Genomic DNA, 17430 nt, shown 5'->3' with positions numbered 1-17430 from the left:
CAGCTCAAGAGTCCTGCCTTGTAAATTGAGGCCAAGCGAGAAACATCTGCCACACGTCTTCCCTAATTGTTTGCCGTTGCACATGAGTCCAGCTGTCTGTTTGCCAGGGGCATAGCTGTCGCTTTAGCTGTAGCTGTATCTGTATCTGTATCTGAGTGTTTGTATCTGTATCTGAATATGTTATGGGGCTTGCAACGCCGCAAACAAACACTCGGCAGCGCTTTGCTCGCGAGCCAACGTTTTTAATTTGTTGTTGGAACCGAGGCCACTTCCTCTTGCCGCCGCACTCACTTCCTCGCTGCCTGCTTAATATGCAACAAGTGTCGCCTCCGTCGGACGCTGTCGGCGACTCTGCCTGGCGTGAGCCGCAACGGCCGCGGCGGCCGCCTTTTGCCTTTCGCTAAAGCGCAACCGTAATCGTTATTGATTTTACATTAGTGTTCTATTGAGAACTTATGCTTTATGGAGTGTGCCCTAGTCAAAAACAACAAACAGGCAGATAGACAGACAGACAGCCGGACAGATAGACCGACATGATAATCGGACAGACAGACAGCAGCTAGACGAACGCATCGCATCGGGTGGTATAACATGCATGTCACAGTGCTTCACGCTGAAGTGGGCGCCCATGTCAGCTCTATACATGATTTATCACAAATACATATCTTAATAGTAAATAATAAATTGTGGGGTCAAGTCGTGTGAAAAACAATTTGCACTTATCAGGGGGAATTTTATAAACATACTTAAGATTAGATTTGACTTTCAATCTTATCAAAAATACGTCCGAAATAGAAATTGTTTTTATTTGCGTGCTTCTATGAATAAACCAAATTTTTATTTCACACAACATGTCAACCAAAAATGTTACCTAACAGAGCTTTGAAATTTGCATTTCATTACATTACCCTTACAGCCTAAAGGTATGCAATGTTATTGTGCATGACAGCACTGTTAAAACTAACATGCAATGTTAAGGCAATAACAGCTCTGAGCTGCCCTGCTGAAAACTGGTTCCACTGCACAAATTATTATTGTTGGAATTGAAGCAAAAACAGATTCCAAAGCACTGTTAACAGATCTGAGCTGCCCTGCTGAAAACACGTTCCACTGCAGCGCGCAATACTGTTGAATGATACATGCAAATGATCCATGACTATTGATAGCAGTGATGATGAAACGCAATGGAAATGAAACGAAGCATACTGTTAGACAAGTCACACTGTGGCAATTACGATGCAACGATAAGACTAAACACATTGTAAAACAGTCATAAATACGCTTTAATAGGGTCGTAGACAGTTGATCCAATGGGTGCGATAAGTGATAAGCAGAATGCGCTTCCCTTTTGCCCGCTGTGTATCCCGTAGCGCTTACCTGACGGCCGTCACATGGTGCGAGGTGTGCGTCTGGGTCTCCTTGTGCCGTGTGGAGAGACTGACAACGGTCACGTGTCGCGTGGCTGTGCGCACCACGCGACGCACCCGACTGCGGCCATCACCCACAACGACAACAATCGGCGGCGGCTTCTTATCACTGTCGTACTGCAGAAAGGACTCGCCGCCGCTGTCCTCGAGGGAGGAGGCGGACGCGGGCACCGCCAGATGCCTACGATTGTTGCTGTGACTGTGCTTGTTGCTGCTGCTGTTGCTCGTCTTGGACATGATCGGAACGGGAACGGGAACGGAGCTTGCGACAGTGACGTCGCATTCGACTCGAGACAATTGGAATGAAACACTTTACTGTTACAATATCGAGAGAGTGCTTAGCTCGAAACGGCCGGGCGGGCGCGCGCGCAGTTGGGCGTGGCTACACTTTCGCCTTCACTTTCCGTAGGTTTGTTTGTTCGCTTGACGTTTGCGGTTTTGTTTTGTATTGTTTGTGGATTTGCTTTCGTTCGTTTCATTCATTAGCAAATCGATTTCTTCTTTGATGTTTTGCTTCTTGATTTGTGTTTAGCATTTATATTGTATTATTGTTCTTGCTTTCGTTATAATTTTTGTACGTATTTATGTTTGATTGCATGTACGTTAATTTCTTTGCCTTTGGATCTTTGGTTTAGTTTTGGAATATTTCGTTGCTACCCTCTCTCGCTACATTCCGCTGTAGTCGAGCGTTTAGATAACGTTGTACTTGTGTTGCCTCTGAGCGATAATACTAGTTAAATACATATATTTATTAAACTGACATTCCAAACGCGCGTTCCTGTCTTTTGCGCATTGCGCACCTCGATTGCAAACCCAACGAGCACAAAGTTCGCTTAATGCGATCGCCCTTCAAAACTGCTGTAATAAAGCGGTCGAGACAGAGACGGCGCGTGAATTGATACACCCAATGCGAGAGGAAGAGATAGAAATACAAGTGACAATCGCTAATGAAACAAGTGGGTTGCGTGACACTTGCAAAGTGTTTGTTTGTTTTGTTTCTATTGTCGTCGTGCTTTTGTGACAGACTGACAGAGAGAAAAAGAGGAGAGAGACACAGAGAGAAAGATATAGAGGGAGAGAGAGAGAGAGAGAGAGAGACTCTCAGAGCACATTGTATCAGCTTTGTAGCTTTTTAGGTCAGCGATCGTTGATCACGAGTAAAAGTCGCAAAGCTAGAAAATAAATGAAACTACCGCAGCGAGTGCCAAGTCAAAGCAGAAGAGGAAGAAAAAAATATTCAAATTAAATGCGAATGCGAGTGCGAGTGCGAATGCGAATGATAGCACATTCATATGTCAGGCACATGCCACATGCCACGGCCCAACGCAACAGTGGGATGTTGATTAACAGTTTGACATCCGTCTGCAATGAAAAGCTTGTTGAGAAAGCTTTTTGGCACTGCTCCCACAGCGCCTTGGATCGCAGTGACCTGCTCCACTTTAATAAGTCCATAAATCATATGGAAATGTATGTGAGAGTTTGGCAATGCGCGCGACCAGGACAGACACCGGGTGAGACAGAAGGAGAGACAATGGCGCATAGAAAGGGAAACAAGATCGGCAGACAAGATCAAGATCGTTATGTAAATTTGTTGTTGATATCAAATATGTACATATATATCTGCATATGTATGCATGGGCAATTGAACAAAGGAAAACGAAGAAGCGAATCCCCCCCACTAGCCATAGCCATAAATCTGTTGTCTGCTTGCTTTTTATGTTTTGGCAAGTTCAAGAACCTTTGTTGAGTGTCTCGAGTGATTTTGGTTTTGAAAGCGATCGCTGATGGCTTCATCGTCATCAACAGAAGTATCTGATTCGTTACAATTCTGGACAAATGCTGCTCACGGCGTCCCCAACGGCTGTCACAGCGCCGATTGTTTCGTCATTTGTTGATACTTGGAAAGACACACTACACACTGCAGTCATACACAAACGATGTGACATGAAAAAGCTGTTTAGGCCAACCAATTTCGCTGTTTCGATAATCCAGCCTAGCCCACTGACAGCCTCTCGCCCCCCATTGTCCCCTCTCTGTTGGTGGTACGCTAGCCTTGCCTTGGATTCCACAACAAGTCATGGCGCTATTGGCCAAAACAAGTCGCCTACAACCCAACTGCTTCGACTGTTCTGAGTCGAGTTCTCGAGTCAAGTTAAGTTTACGCTGTGATCTGTGAGAATGCTGCCCCGAAAAACCCACTCGTAAAAGCCAAGCTTTTAAAAATGTTTTCTCATTTAACAACAATCGCAAAGTTGTTGTCGTTTTCTAACTTGATCTCGTTGCTGCTCTAAACATATTCTAAAAAAAAAAAAAAATAAATAAAAACAAACAAATCAACATTTATTGCAAGTCCCTCAATCTACGTTCAATAAAATCTGTGTAATTGGAATTCGGTTGAACGAGTTTTAAGTTTAGCAGAAAATTGGCTTCGATCTTAGCATTTGGCGTTGGTTTTAATTTATGTTATGCTTAAAGCTCAGCTTGCATCCGCCACTGCGCACGACACAATGGTAACTAGTGGTCGTTGTTGTTTTTGTTGTTATAATTGTTGTAGATAGAGCAGCCTTTGTTTTACAGGTGTTCCACTGCACGAGCAACAGCATCAGCTGCAGCAGCGGCAGCGACGACAATTGCAGTTGCAATCAGTTCCAAGTTGTTTTGTTGTATAATTATTAAATTTATAATTATTACACACACACACAAACAATCACCAACACACGTACACTCACGCACACAGAGCGAAAGGGAGAGAGAGTGAGAAAAGCAAAGTGCAGCTGGGTGCTGCTGAGTTGGGCTGCGCAGTAGCAGTTCACAATAGCAGCAGCAGCAAAAGCGCTGCGCGGTGCTGTATTCACTTTGTATCATTAGTAACGGCGCACGTAATCCAACTCTCTTTCGCTTACTCTCTCTCTCTCTCTCTCTGTTAGACGCGGTCCCTCCCTGTCTAGCATTTGCTTCTGTCTTTGCCTTTGCCTTACGTTTCGACTGCAATTGGGAGGCTCAAAATGAGCGGAAGAGGAAGTGGAAACACAATATGCAACAACGCTAACTGCACAACGCGACTGCGATGCAGCGTAATTGGTTAGACAGCGATTGTTACACAAGCTACGTACCAAGTAGCAGAGGCTCAGCAGAGACGCAGCGACGCAACGCAGCAGATCGCGCAACGACAGCGCCTTGTATGCTTCGTGACAGAGCGAGACAGTTTTGAGCGCAGCAACCGTTAAATGTGACTTCAATCTTTTTGCTTTCTCTGCGAATGCAGCTCCCAGCTGCAGATGTGTGGAATCAGCTGTTAAGCTTTTACGCTCCCTAGCTTAACGCTTTGCCGAAAAGAAAATGCCGTAATATAAAGCTTTAAGCTGTTGCTTGCATTACGCTCTGAGCTTCACAAAAGGACTTTTCGATAGATCGATTCGGTTGCGGAGCGACGGTTTATAGTTATTTCAATTAAGATCTTTTCTTTTTCTTGGAAGAGAGGGCTTAAGATTCTCTCGTGCGCACATCTATTAGTTGCAGCTTAAGCTCTCCGCGATTGGCTACAGTTTCAATTAAAAATATGTAGCAGAAATTTCCAGTCGAGTCCACATACACACACTCCGTGAACGCACACACATATACACACACACACTGAACTGAAAGAGACCGACAGTGGGACGTTTTGGTCGTGTGTTTGCCGAAACGTAACGGGGCAGTGGCCGTGGCTTTTGCTTCTGCTGCTGCTGTTGCTGTTGCTGTTGCCGCTGCCGCTGCCGCTGCCGCTGCTATTCCCGCTGTTGACGCCTGTTTTTTGTTGTTGTTGGCGGCACTATTGTTTTTGTGATACGCGCGCAGAGAAAGGCGATTTTCTCTTTAATTATATTTTATTTTTTTACATTACACAAATTGTATGCAATGGCTGATTTTTGTTTTGTTTTGTATTTTCATGGTTTCCGTTTGATTTTATTTGGTGGTTTTCAGCTTTTCGTTGCTGCTGCTGCGGCGGCTGCAGTTGTTGTTGCTATTGTTTTCTTGGGCAGGGGAACACGACGATGTCAAATTAATAAACCGGCCCTGGCATGACGGCCGTCACAACAAACAAATTGCCAATTACAACAAAAGCCACAGCAACAACAACAACATGACGATGAAGACGCACGCGCTGTCAAGTCGTGAATTGTATGATTTGAACACTCACACACGCGCATACATATGAACCACATAGGCATGTGAGTGTGTTTTGCAATTTAGACTCTAAAATTTAATTTTCATTTTTTCATATTTTTTAACATTCACTCACACTCGCACAGGGTCACACACACGCAAGCCTTTGTTTGCAAATCAATTGGCGCGCTGCAAAATTTGTTATTCAATTTCCAAACTTCGTTGCTTGTTTTGCGTATGCAAAGTGGCAAGAGAAACAACAATTAACGAATCCATATTCAAAAATCGAAAATAATAATGGATGCCCCAACAACAAAGTGTGAGCAGCGGACTCACTCCCCGAGTGAGCCAAGTTTATATATTAACAACAAAACGCACGATCGGGCGGGTAGCGACTGCGACGTCGACGTCGTCGTTGTCGTTGTCGTTTTGAACAGAAAAGCGCGCGCACGGTATCTCTGTGGCCTGTGCTGCCTGCTTCGACGAAACTTTGAGAGAGACTGAAGTGGCCGACAGAGGCGCGCGAGCTTCCAAGCCGTAAATCGACGGCCCGTTTCCACGTCTATCGCTGTGTGCGAGAGCGTGAGTAAATGGTGAATCGGTGAACGTGAGTGTATATGTGTGTGTGTACGTGTATTGTATTTGCCAATAGGCAAGTTTGTGTGCCAGTTATTGTTGCGGCTGCTGTTCTGGATGTTCTGGCTGTTCTGGCTGTGTGTTATAAGCTGTTCTTTTCAATTTGATCTACCGAAAACAATTGGCGGATCGTAAGCGAAACACTTGCAGAATAGCCAGCTAACACACATACGCGCTCACTCTCGGCACACAATACACCTGCAACTCATTGACGTACTTGCTGTGACTGGAAGGCAGCACAGTGGGACAAAGACTAATTGTAATTGTAATTGTAATTGTGATTGTAATTGTAATTAAAAAAATAAAAATCATACGAAACTCATTTGGGACGCTTTGATGCAATTAAGAGCCTCTGAAAACATCTGCAGTGCAGCAGCTTTTCAGTTTCCATTAAGTAATTGCGCAAATTGAAATTGAAAGAAAGAGCCAAACCAGAAAATACGGAATAATACATGTGAATAGGCAGCCACACACTGTCATGAAATCAAGGTGTAAATTTGTATGCAAACGACATCCACACACATACGCACACACTGTGCTGAAAGAAACTCACACTCACAGCACAGTCACTGTCAAAAAGGCGATCACAATAGCCAAAAACAGCTGCTCCCAACAACAATAAAAACAACAGCGCAGCAACAGCAACTGCATTGAGAGAGCGGCAATCGTACGAAATGAGCGAGTGAGTGCCAAAATAATAATAACGAGCACAACTGACAGTAAGCTGCGCTTACGTTACGCTCAGGTGACTCACGACCTCACGTCTGGGTCTGGTCGATGAAGGGCGGTTGCGGGCGGCGCTGAGCAGGGGCGCTGCAGTCCGCTCTCGCACTCTCTCGCTCTCTCTGTGCTTATGCATTTGCCATATGTATGGGAGCGAGTGTGAGTACATTATGGCCGCTGTAAACGCTAGCTGTGAGGCACTTTTGGTAGTTAGTCGCTTGCGGCGGGCTACTAACAAAATGGGCTTCGTAATGGCTGACTGGCTATGAGACTGAGCCAAGCGTTAAGCGTCATGATGAGTGTGCCTCAGCATATGGCTATATGGCATATACGTATATGTGCGTCAGTATGTGTATGTGTGTGTGTGTGTGTGTGTGTGTGTATATGTGAGTATGTGTATGTGAACAGCAAACCATTTATATCCGGACCTGCGGCCTGTTTTGACTTTTCATTGAAACTCGCTTGTTTTTGTTGTTGTTGCTGTTGTTGTCGGACATTGCTGTCACTGGCATCGTTAAAAACTAAACTCATAAAATCCAAATCTTGTGCCCACTGTGCCTCACACAGTCACACACGCACATACATATGTATGTAGCATAAACATAACTCACTGTACGACTATCTGTCTACATATGCAAGTTTCTATGAGCTGGCTGATGATAATATTAACGCATTAGGCACAAGGTACACAAAACCCATTTACCTTTTGCCTGACTTTGTCTCAGCTGTTATGAAACAATCAACAACAACAGCAAGCGACTATGATGACAAGCAGTTACAATAAAACCAACAATAGCTCCATACAAGCGAGGGCAGTTCGGTAATAAAGCAAACGCCAAATATAGAAATCATTTTTTGGTTCGATTTGGCTTAAACTGATTTCGTTAAGCGTCGCCCTAACCTTTTCAAGTCTATAAAGCGCGTCCCACTAAAATTACTATACTATTTCGCATTTTAAAAATATTTTAATATTTTTATTTAAATATTTAGTAGATAAGATACGTTGATTTATTAACAACGAAAATTATTGTTTTTTAATTAGGTGAGATATAAATATTTAATTTTTCATTTATATAATAAATTCACCTTAACTTTGCTATCTTTTTTAAATTACTCTTTAAATAAGATCATTTCTTTAAGCACACAAATATTTAATATATATATTTAGATATTTACTTCATTACTTTTAAATAATTTATAAATAAATTATATATTATTGATAAATTAATATATATCCATTTAAAATTTGCTCCATTACTTATAATTTATTTTTATAAATTTACGTATTTATTTACGTATTTTATTTCTTATTGTTTACTTTACCTTTTTTTTTAAATACTTTTTAAATATTATATATTTTTATTACTTTCATCATTGATCATTCATCAACTCTTGGTAGATCAAAATGAAGTTATCTAATCTGGTGTACCGCAACCAGTTAAATGTCAAATTTCGTATAATTTCTTATCTTGTCAAGTCTGAGTCATTTGAAGTAGTCTTGCCAGAACTGCTTAAGCGACCCATGAGAGCAGAAACGCATATGTATAAGCTCGTATGTGTTTTTATTAGTAAACATCGCGAATGTAGTTACTAACTATGCGATTACGATTACGCTGAACGAACGCCAGACTTGTTAAGCTGCTGTTTGTTGACTTGACCTTAGGCTTCAGAGCCCAATTTGTGGATAGATATGTACATGTGCATGGTACGGTATGGCATCGTATGGTAGCAGCCCTATGAGCGCTAGCAGCGGGGCCGAAAGACCTTCATATTTACCCAAAAAGCGAACAACGATTACCGCCCATCTCTGTCTCTCTCTCTCTCTCTCTCTCTCTCTCTCTCTCCCCATGTGTGTCTATCTCACTTTAGCCTTCGCCTCCCTTGCCATATTCGCTCGGATAGCACCTTCAACTTGCGTGTTGCACTGTGGCCATCGTCTATTGTATTCGGTCATGGCTGCCAGACTTGGCAGCTCGGCAGCCACATGGAGGAGACCAGGCTGGCTCTGACTTGGTGATTAGAAAGTGAACGCTGGGCGCGCTGAGACAATGGATGAGAGAAGCGGTTACAGTTAATGAAGCGTGCCTCCAATGACCGCCGCCTCCTCGCCCCCGCGCACCCTCGACGGCATAGCTGAGCCAGCGAAGGGCACGCGGTGTGCTCAGCTTTCGTGGCACGACATTAATTGCAGTTGTCATTCGTTTTCATTTATTTTATGAGCAATATTTTAAACTCATTTCCTTACTATAATATGCCATGTTATGGCTTTGCACTCGACTCCGCCCGGAGACCTTTTTTATCTGTTGTTTTGGGTTTGAGTACACAAAGTCAAAGCTATTCATCTATATACACATACATATATTTATCTTATATATATCTATATGCTGAAGTAAGAGCTAGAGGTACTTAGTGCAATTTAGAGAACTGAAATTACGTCCAATATCCTGTCATTGCTCTATATGATATATATTCACTCTACTCCGATTTTGGGTTTTAAATGCTTCCCAACTTTCATAACAATGTTTTTAGACCTTTTCGGCTAGAGAGCATCAGCCATAGGACTCGACATTTTTCCATCTCTGACCCAAGGTGAACGCAGATCACGAAAAGTCGCTCGACGATCAGATTCACTCTCACTTGGCCGGCCATTTAATTAAATGTGTAACAAACACACAGCATCCGATGACGATGAAGTTGAAGATGAAGATGAGATGAGCAACAATGACGAGCCACAGCCAGCCACGGCAGCAGTAGCAACTGCGCCAGCAGCAGCACAAATCACATCACTCAACATCCACAGCAGCAACAACAACAACAACAACAGCAGCAACAACAAATGGAAATGGGCAGCGGTGTTTTTTCTTTCTTTGGATTTTTTGTATACTCCGCAACAAATGGTTATGGTTGAGTGGAGGTATTATCAACTTGTAGACATTTACGTAACGAAATAGAATAGGTTTCCTAATTGAAATAGACTATTAATCTAATTTAACAATTGTGTTCCGAAAATAATATGAAAATATGTATATATATGTAATTTTATCTATAAAACTCAAGGCAAATCCTATGAGTATTTTAATAATGGTACATTCTTTATCAGTTATCCATTCTATGTCAATTTAGCGACGAGTATTTTATCCTCCCCACTCCAATTCTCATTTAGTCTAAGATATAAAGAGATATGCAAGCATACGCCCCTAGAGGACCATTGATTGTTTATTTTTATCTCTGACTTTCATTTGTATTTATTATTTTTCTCTCCTCAGAGCAATCGGCATTCTGTCTAGGATATCCCTGTGCCTAGCATACCCCACTAGACTATTACTTATGTAGTTATTTTTATCTCTTTCGCTGTTGAAAATTATGTTAGTGGGAAATTTTTTCATTTTTTGTGGTTGCCAATGAAGTACACGGTGAAGCGCCGCCAAAACTTCACTTTCACTTGCACTTCACAGCAGAGCAGAGCAGAGCACAGCACAACAAAGCACAACACTACACAGCAAACAAAAAGCAAAAGACAAAGAGGCAAAAAGAAGAAGCAAACCAAACATATTGCTTTATACGGCGTGGCCATGAATGAAGCGCTCGCTGTTTGTTATTTGCGGCTTTTTGGCTGCCCACTGGCGTCGCCTTCATCAATCACACAACAACAGCAACAGCAACAGCAACAACAATAATGATAATGAGGAGCGTGTGCCGGGGGCACAAGCGGCAACAACGTTGCAAGTACAACGTTGTTGGCTCATGTGGCACGATTGCTGCAAGTGCTGCTGCTGCTGCTGCTGTTGTTTGCTTTTTGCTTTTTGGGAAAGTGCGCCCACAAGGGTTCTATGCTCGTTAGGCTCTAAATCACGCCAGACTCCAACGAGCACTCCCCGCCTCCATCTTCGCTCATTTGTAGCCCAGCAATTGGCTCTGTCTATCTGTCTGTCTGTCTGTTTGCCTGTCGGTTTGTCTGCTTTCTTTCATTGGAGAAAAATTCATGTTTACAAGCGATTAGCAGCCTATTATTTATTTATGTATGTTCCATGCAATTGAATCTCTCTCCCTCTCCACAGCAGCAACAGTTGCTTAGCCAGATCTGTGGCTGAGATTATCATCATCATTATCATCACCGACATCATTGGCATCCACAGCAGCAGCAGCAGCAGCAGCAGCAGCAGTAATTCAAGTGAGCCACAACAAATCGGTAGCTTTGCATAATCAGTGCCCAAATTGGACATCATTATGCGAAACTATTTTTACTTTTCTTTGTTGCTTTCTTTTATTTTAGTTTTTAATGTCTATTTTTGGCAACCTAACGCAGCTGGCCACAGTGGCTAATGAACTCTTGTGGCATGTAGTCTTTGCTGTAAATTACAGCCCTTGGCGCAGGCGTCTTTCGTTTGATTCGCGAATGTTGCGAATACGACGATTTCGTCAGCTTCCAATTCAATGCAAACTACTGACAAAGCCCAACTACACGCTCTGCCGGCAACAGCAACAAACAGAAGCAACAGCAATTGTCGCTATTGTGCAACCAAGACAGCAACAACCAAAGCCGGTTAGGGCAGAACCTAAAGTGTAGAGTGCTCAACGGGGAGCATGGCCTTTGCTGAAATTCATTAGAGATCTTTAGATACTATAAAATGTTATAGTATAGTATAATAGTATAATTTCATCAGAAGTCCTCAAAATATACATATATGTGTAGAAAGTCTTATCACACCAAAGCATGTGTTTATAATAGATATTACTTGTATTACTATATTAATGTCTTTAGATTTCATGAAATGCCATACAATCTTATCATATCTATAAAAGCCTCAAGCATGTGTGAATTGTTTTTATAATAGATATAAAATATAGTAATATATTTATATCCTCTCAAAAGATACCCAATACTATCAAATAAAAGCCTGAACATGTATAAAAAATTGTTGTTATAAGCTTTCATTTATATTACGATATGTATTTCTAAAATCTAAATATATCAAGTCTAATACAATCTTTTAATTGCTTTGAAATATTTGTTAACTGAGTCAGCTTGCACCTTCAATTGCATATGCTCTGATTGAACGAGGATTTTCATTTTACGCCTTCTGATTACAAGGTTCGGACAGGGCAGAGCACTTCTGGGTAAGTAATTTACTTAGCATATATGCAGAGCGCCAAGCGTCGGCTGACTAACTGGAACTCAAGAAATTTGGCTCACAACTAGGACGACAACAGCAACAAGAACAACAAACACAACAACAATGACAAGAACGGCAACTGCAGCAAGAACTGGTAACTGGTGTGCCGGCAACCGGCAGCCAAAACTGTGGCAACACCTCCCTCTCTGCCACACACACAAACAAACACACACACACACACACATGACGTCAGCCGGTTGGCCACGCTTGCAACTCTTCCCAACTGGTTTATACATTAATTTAGATGCTTTCTTGATGCTCGAGTCAAGTTTTTCGGTTGTATTCACATTTTGGAATTTATTTACACATATTGCGTAGGCCTACAAACCCAGAAGCCTACTAAGGCGCCGGATACCCGCTCAGTCAGCCAGTCAGGCAGGCAAAGAAATCAGCACCCGTTTTTCTATCGATGGAGCCACTCAAAAAAGCTCTCAATTAGCGAGTCGCTTCGGGTATATGACACAAGGGGGGAAGGCTAGCAAGATCATGTGAGATTAATGAATCATATCTGGTTCACTTGCTGGGCACACTTTTAACCTGAGATTTGCATCTCCGAAACTCACGTAAATATGTATGTATGTGGACCATTAAAAGAAGAGAAACGAAGTTTTAATACTCTTTATGGACAATACAGCTTGAGAAGAAAGTCTTTAAAATTACCATAAATGAATAAATTTAACGCGATTTTGTCTGAAATCGTTTCTAGTTTATTTAGACAAAGCCATCGCATGGTTAAGAATATTATTGCAACCTGAGACAAATGAATACAAATGAATAAAGGAACAAGTGTTTGCTGATTCGGCTGTTGAAGCACCACAAGAAGATGCCATACGTATTTTAGGAATGAAAAATTCTCCCACTAAGCGTTACACATTTGGTGACAAAGCCAATATGCCCAAGAAGTAAATTAAAAGCAGAAAGCATTTAAGTCGCATGACTTTCGAATTCAACGCTCTAAACTGAATTTTCAGCTGCATGAAACTAACTTAAAGATCAGTTAGCTATATTGATTCATAGACAATCACTTAAGCTATATTTCAGATGATTAACTCTCAACGAGTTACTATATATAGAAGTTACAGTATATACGCAGATATATATATATGTAGATTTACTGTACACATTCATTACTGGAGCTGTGCAAAACAGTTGTTCGATTCATTTGTGAGTAGACGAAGACCCAGTCACGATTATTAAGATGACAAGCTAGAAAACAGATATTGTTGTATACACAGATACAGACATACAAATACCTTTAGTATACAACCTGTGTATGCAAAACAATGTCTAGTTTGCTTTGGTTTGAATTTATCAAGACGTTCAATAATTCAGGTTTTATTTTTATGACCCAGCCTCACAGACCATGCAGTTCCTTATTAGTTTCGCTTTGGTTTTAGGATTAATGGCAACCAAAAATGCACTGCCAGTCGTCAAGAAGTTTACGAATCACTGCAATCGAAGTCACAGAAGTCGGGTGTGCCCGATTCGTATACATCTAAATTATTTATATATGTATACACACTCCACCAACACAAAAATCCACTCACTTTTCCGGCGATTTTTCATCTTGTATAAGTCGAAAGCGAAAGAGTAATCTTTTGAAAATTTTCAGGGCATGAAGATGACACCACGATATGTATATGATATGCATATGAGATGTATTTCTTTTGTCAATAATTTGTGTAGTTGAAGAACTTAAATGTCTATCTTTTATAGGGAAACGTATATACTTTATAGGGAAAGACAGACGGGCGCTTAACTACCCTTGGCTGTTTAATTGGTTTGTGGGATTAGCCACGCCTTTGATATTGACATCTCAACCAAACCTAATCTATGACAAGCCATTTTCAGTGGATTTAAAAATTAAAATTGATAATTATTATAATTGTAAGCTTTAAGAAAAAATAATACTCATGGCCACATCTTCAGATGCAAAAACAAGTAAAAATGAAACCGACTCAATTATAATATCAAATTTTTATACCCTGAACCCATTGAAAATGGGAAATCAGGGTATAATGGTTTTGTTAAAATGTATGTAACAGGCAGAAGGAGGCATGGCAGACCCAACAAAGTATATATATTCTTGATCAGGGCGACGAGCTGAGTCGATTTAGCCCTGTCCGTCTGTCTGTCCGTCCGTCCGTCCGTCCGTCCGTCCGTCCGTCCGTCCGTCCGTCCGTCCGTCCGTCCGTCCGTCCGTCCGTCCGTCTGTCCGTATGTTTGAACGCGTCGATTTCAGAAGATACAAGAGCTAGAGACTTCAACTTTTTTTTTAAATGTCCGTATATATCACGCGCAGATCGAGTTTATCACTAAAAAACGATAACTCATTCCGATACTTTTTTATCGATAAAAAACCTTATCGAATATCACTTAAATAATTATATCTCCTACATCTTTCAAGCTAGAGTCTCCAAATTTAAAATGTATATTAAGACGCATGTCATACAATTTTGGTTTTTGTTAAAATTTACCCCCCACCCCCAAATCCACCCCCTCACCCTAATCTTTGTAAAAGTCGTATATCAAATACTAGAGACTTGTGCTTCGGTATACACATACATTTAAACAATATGAATACGTTCTGAAAGTTTCATTACGATCGTACGTCTAGAAATTAAATTATTCAACAAATAAGTTCTCCTAATATTGCCAACACTGCAGCGCAACCCAAGCGCAATCGCCTGTATATGTGAGTGTCTGTGTGTGCGTGTATTTGTTTGCATGAGTGCGTGTGTGGGTGCTAATTATTATTGAAATATCAGTTGCTTGTAGGGTTCAGGGGATCTCGTAGTCGAGCAGTCTCGACTAGAGCTTTCTTACTTGTTTGTTATGCAAATTGTTGAACAGAAATCAGCTAAGCTTGATAAGTAACTCTAATTGATTTAATTCAATGGTCTTATTATTTTTGTATGACCCCAAATTTGTTTCGTACTAAGTCAACGTCAATAAAGGAAGTGCTATATTACAATAATAAATACATATATCTAAATTATGCAATTTATCACATATTTCGTTATACAAAGTAAACTCTTATAAGTAAGGCTGCAAAGATTATTTTAATAACTGATATTGCTCAAAGCATCAAGTTTTTGCTGTTTAAGTCGTGTTTAACATAACATTTCGACGTCTTTTAAATAGCAGTTTCTTAAGATTGAGTTGCTATCTCAGTTTAGGGTAATGCTCGTCTGCTACAGATGCACTGACTCGAATGACTCGAACGGCAGTCATGTACATATAATCACGTGTTTATCGTGGAATTTTTTATGCGCGTGTCGCGGCGTGGGAGTCGTAATGCTTCAACCGCACATACCCACTTATGTATATCTCAATCTCTACATATGTATGTGTATGCATTTATATACATATGTATACATACATATGTAAATTCAGATACACTCTCTATGTGTGTCATGTGGTGTTGGCTCTATTGAAAATGTCAGAGTTCAAGGTTTTTTGTTACATTGTGTTTATGTAACTGTTAGCTGGCACATAAGAGCTCTACACACAAACATATTTGTACATAAATTGATGAAAGCTTAGGCATATGTATATATGTAGGTATATACATATCTATGTATGCATAGGCATGTGCTAGCTTTGTGCCAAAAATAAGCCATTTGTTACGCCTAAGTTCATTTTTAAGCCAGTCGCAGATAGCTTCAAATGTGTCGAATATTAAATTTAAATGTACAAAATAGCTGATAAATACATATATAATATAGGATATCTTAACATGTAAATCAGATTGCCATGGTGAGTATTTGCTGTTTCGAGTTGAGTTTCTGAATCGAGAGAGCTTCACTCGCGCTCCACAATTAAATCCATAGCATACTTTGGGGCTGCCAACGCAGTCAGCCAAGCAAAGCATACTCCAGCTGTCTGGCTAGCCCTTCGCTAATTGGAAGAGTGTTGCCTACTTTTGTGAGCTATTGGATTTCGAGCCCAATGCGAACTAGAGACAGACAGACAAGGTGCATTGTGTGGGCGACGCCGCGTGCGTGGTGTGTGGCCTCTAGGAAGGGTGGGGCAGCGTGGGCGAGCCACTGTGTGGGTAGCCAAACAAACGAGCTGCAAAGCAGAGGGGCAAGCACACGAAACAGTGGAGATATCATTGATTTTTGCTGCTTCTGCTGCTGCAGCTTCATGAGCTGCGTATTGTGGGCGTTTATTGCGTCACAAGCGGCCTCGGCCAGAGCGAACCTTGAACTGCCGGCTGGGAGCTCAGCAGGAGCAGATGTCTTTGTGGGTGTCTGGGGTGTGTGTGTGTGTGGGTGGGTGGCTGTTACTGTGGGCGGATGCCCCACAAGTGCAGCCAGGCAAACACAGAAAAGGATAATGCACAAAAAGGGTATACATGAGTCAATAACTTACCAGTAGATCTCATTGGAGGTAATCATATTGGTGGTCTTGTAGTACTGGGCGGCCGTATAGCTACTCATTGTGTGTATATATGTATATATATGTATGTATGTAGTATATATAAATATATGTGTGTAGCGGATACACGACTTGTGCTACTTAAGGCAGACAGAGGCCCTTTAGAGCTGCGGGCAGTGTCTAATGAAACGGAATTGTTGTTGTTTTTGGTTTGGTTACTGCGGAACTAGGTTCTGATTTTCATGGACGGTTTACAACACTTTGGCACCAGCGAAATGATTATAATGTTAATAACGATGATAGAAAAAATCAATACGACAGCGGCAAGAGTTTCATTCGTGTATATTTGATGAACGGCGGGCCAATTTCGCACTATACATATACATATATAAGTATGTAGTTATAGACGACTAGTTATTGATATATACTACTATATAGTGTGTATATATATAGATGTCCGGGAAATCAGGAATTATTAACGCCCAGTGGGCAGCAGGAGGCAGCGACTACGACGGCAGCGACTTTGCCGGGGTTGGCTGCAGACAAACGAATACATACACAGGACCGCGGCGACGAAGGGGCGGGCGAGACGAACGAAATGCTTGCAAAAAAGAAGAGCAAAAAGAAAAACAAGAAAATAACACAACGGGAGAACCGAAACCGAAACCGAAAACGGGGCTAGCCACCCCACGCGAAAGGATACGCGTTCGAAATTAATATGCACACTAACTAGGCTCTCGAGGCCCTAGACACTAGGCACTGGCACACACTAGAACTGGAGGGCAGTTGAGCTTACATGGATCTAACTATACATGTATATAAGACTCTAATATATATAATAGAAAATGCTACTAGGCGGAAAGCGTCTGCGGAAAACTAACGTCGGCTAACTGTATTGCGAGACTGACTGCTGAGCAGCGCGTTACTAAAGGCGTCGACAGAGC

General features: G+C 41.5%; 1 protein-coding gene across 6 annotated transcripts in view; it reads right to left on the bottom strand.

Annotated features, from left to right (window-relative positions):
* Positions 1 to 17430, bottom strand: part of siz (Brefeldin-resistant Arf-GEF family protein schizo) — a 41973-nt gene that overhangs the window by 8815 nt on the left and 15728 nt on the right. The window contains exons 1-2 of one of the 6 annotated variants that reach the window (XM_018101049.3): positions 5949 to 6091; positions 1378 to 2144 (exon numbers count right to left, since the gene is read on the bottom strand). The exons of 2 other annotated variants lie outside the window; for them this stretch is intronic. In XM_018101049.3, the coding sequence (XP_017956538.2) occupies positions 1378 to 1664 (287 nt within the window). In that variant the 5' untranslated portion in view covers positions 1665 to 2144; positions 5949 to 6091. Of the gene's footprint in view, positions 1 to 1377; positions 2145 to 5696; positions 5880 to 5906; positions 6092 to 16480; positions 17342 to 17430 lie in introns of those variants that run through there. 3 more of the 6 variants (XM_089260543.1, XM_089260544.1, XM_018101050.3) reach the window with 3 other exon arrangements.

Source organism: Drosophila navojoa, chromosome 4 (assembly GCF_054131105.1).
Source record: "Drosophila navojoa isolate 15081-1374.11 chromosome 4, UAZ_NAV_1.0, whole genome shotgun sequence".
Classification (NCBI taxonomy): Eukaryota; Metazoa; Arthropoda; class Insecta; order Diptera; family Drosophilidae; genus Drosophila; species Drosophila navojoa.
Note: the sequence above shows the minus strand (reverse complement) of the source record. Positions and strands in the feature narration are given on the sequence as shown.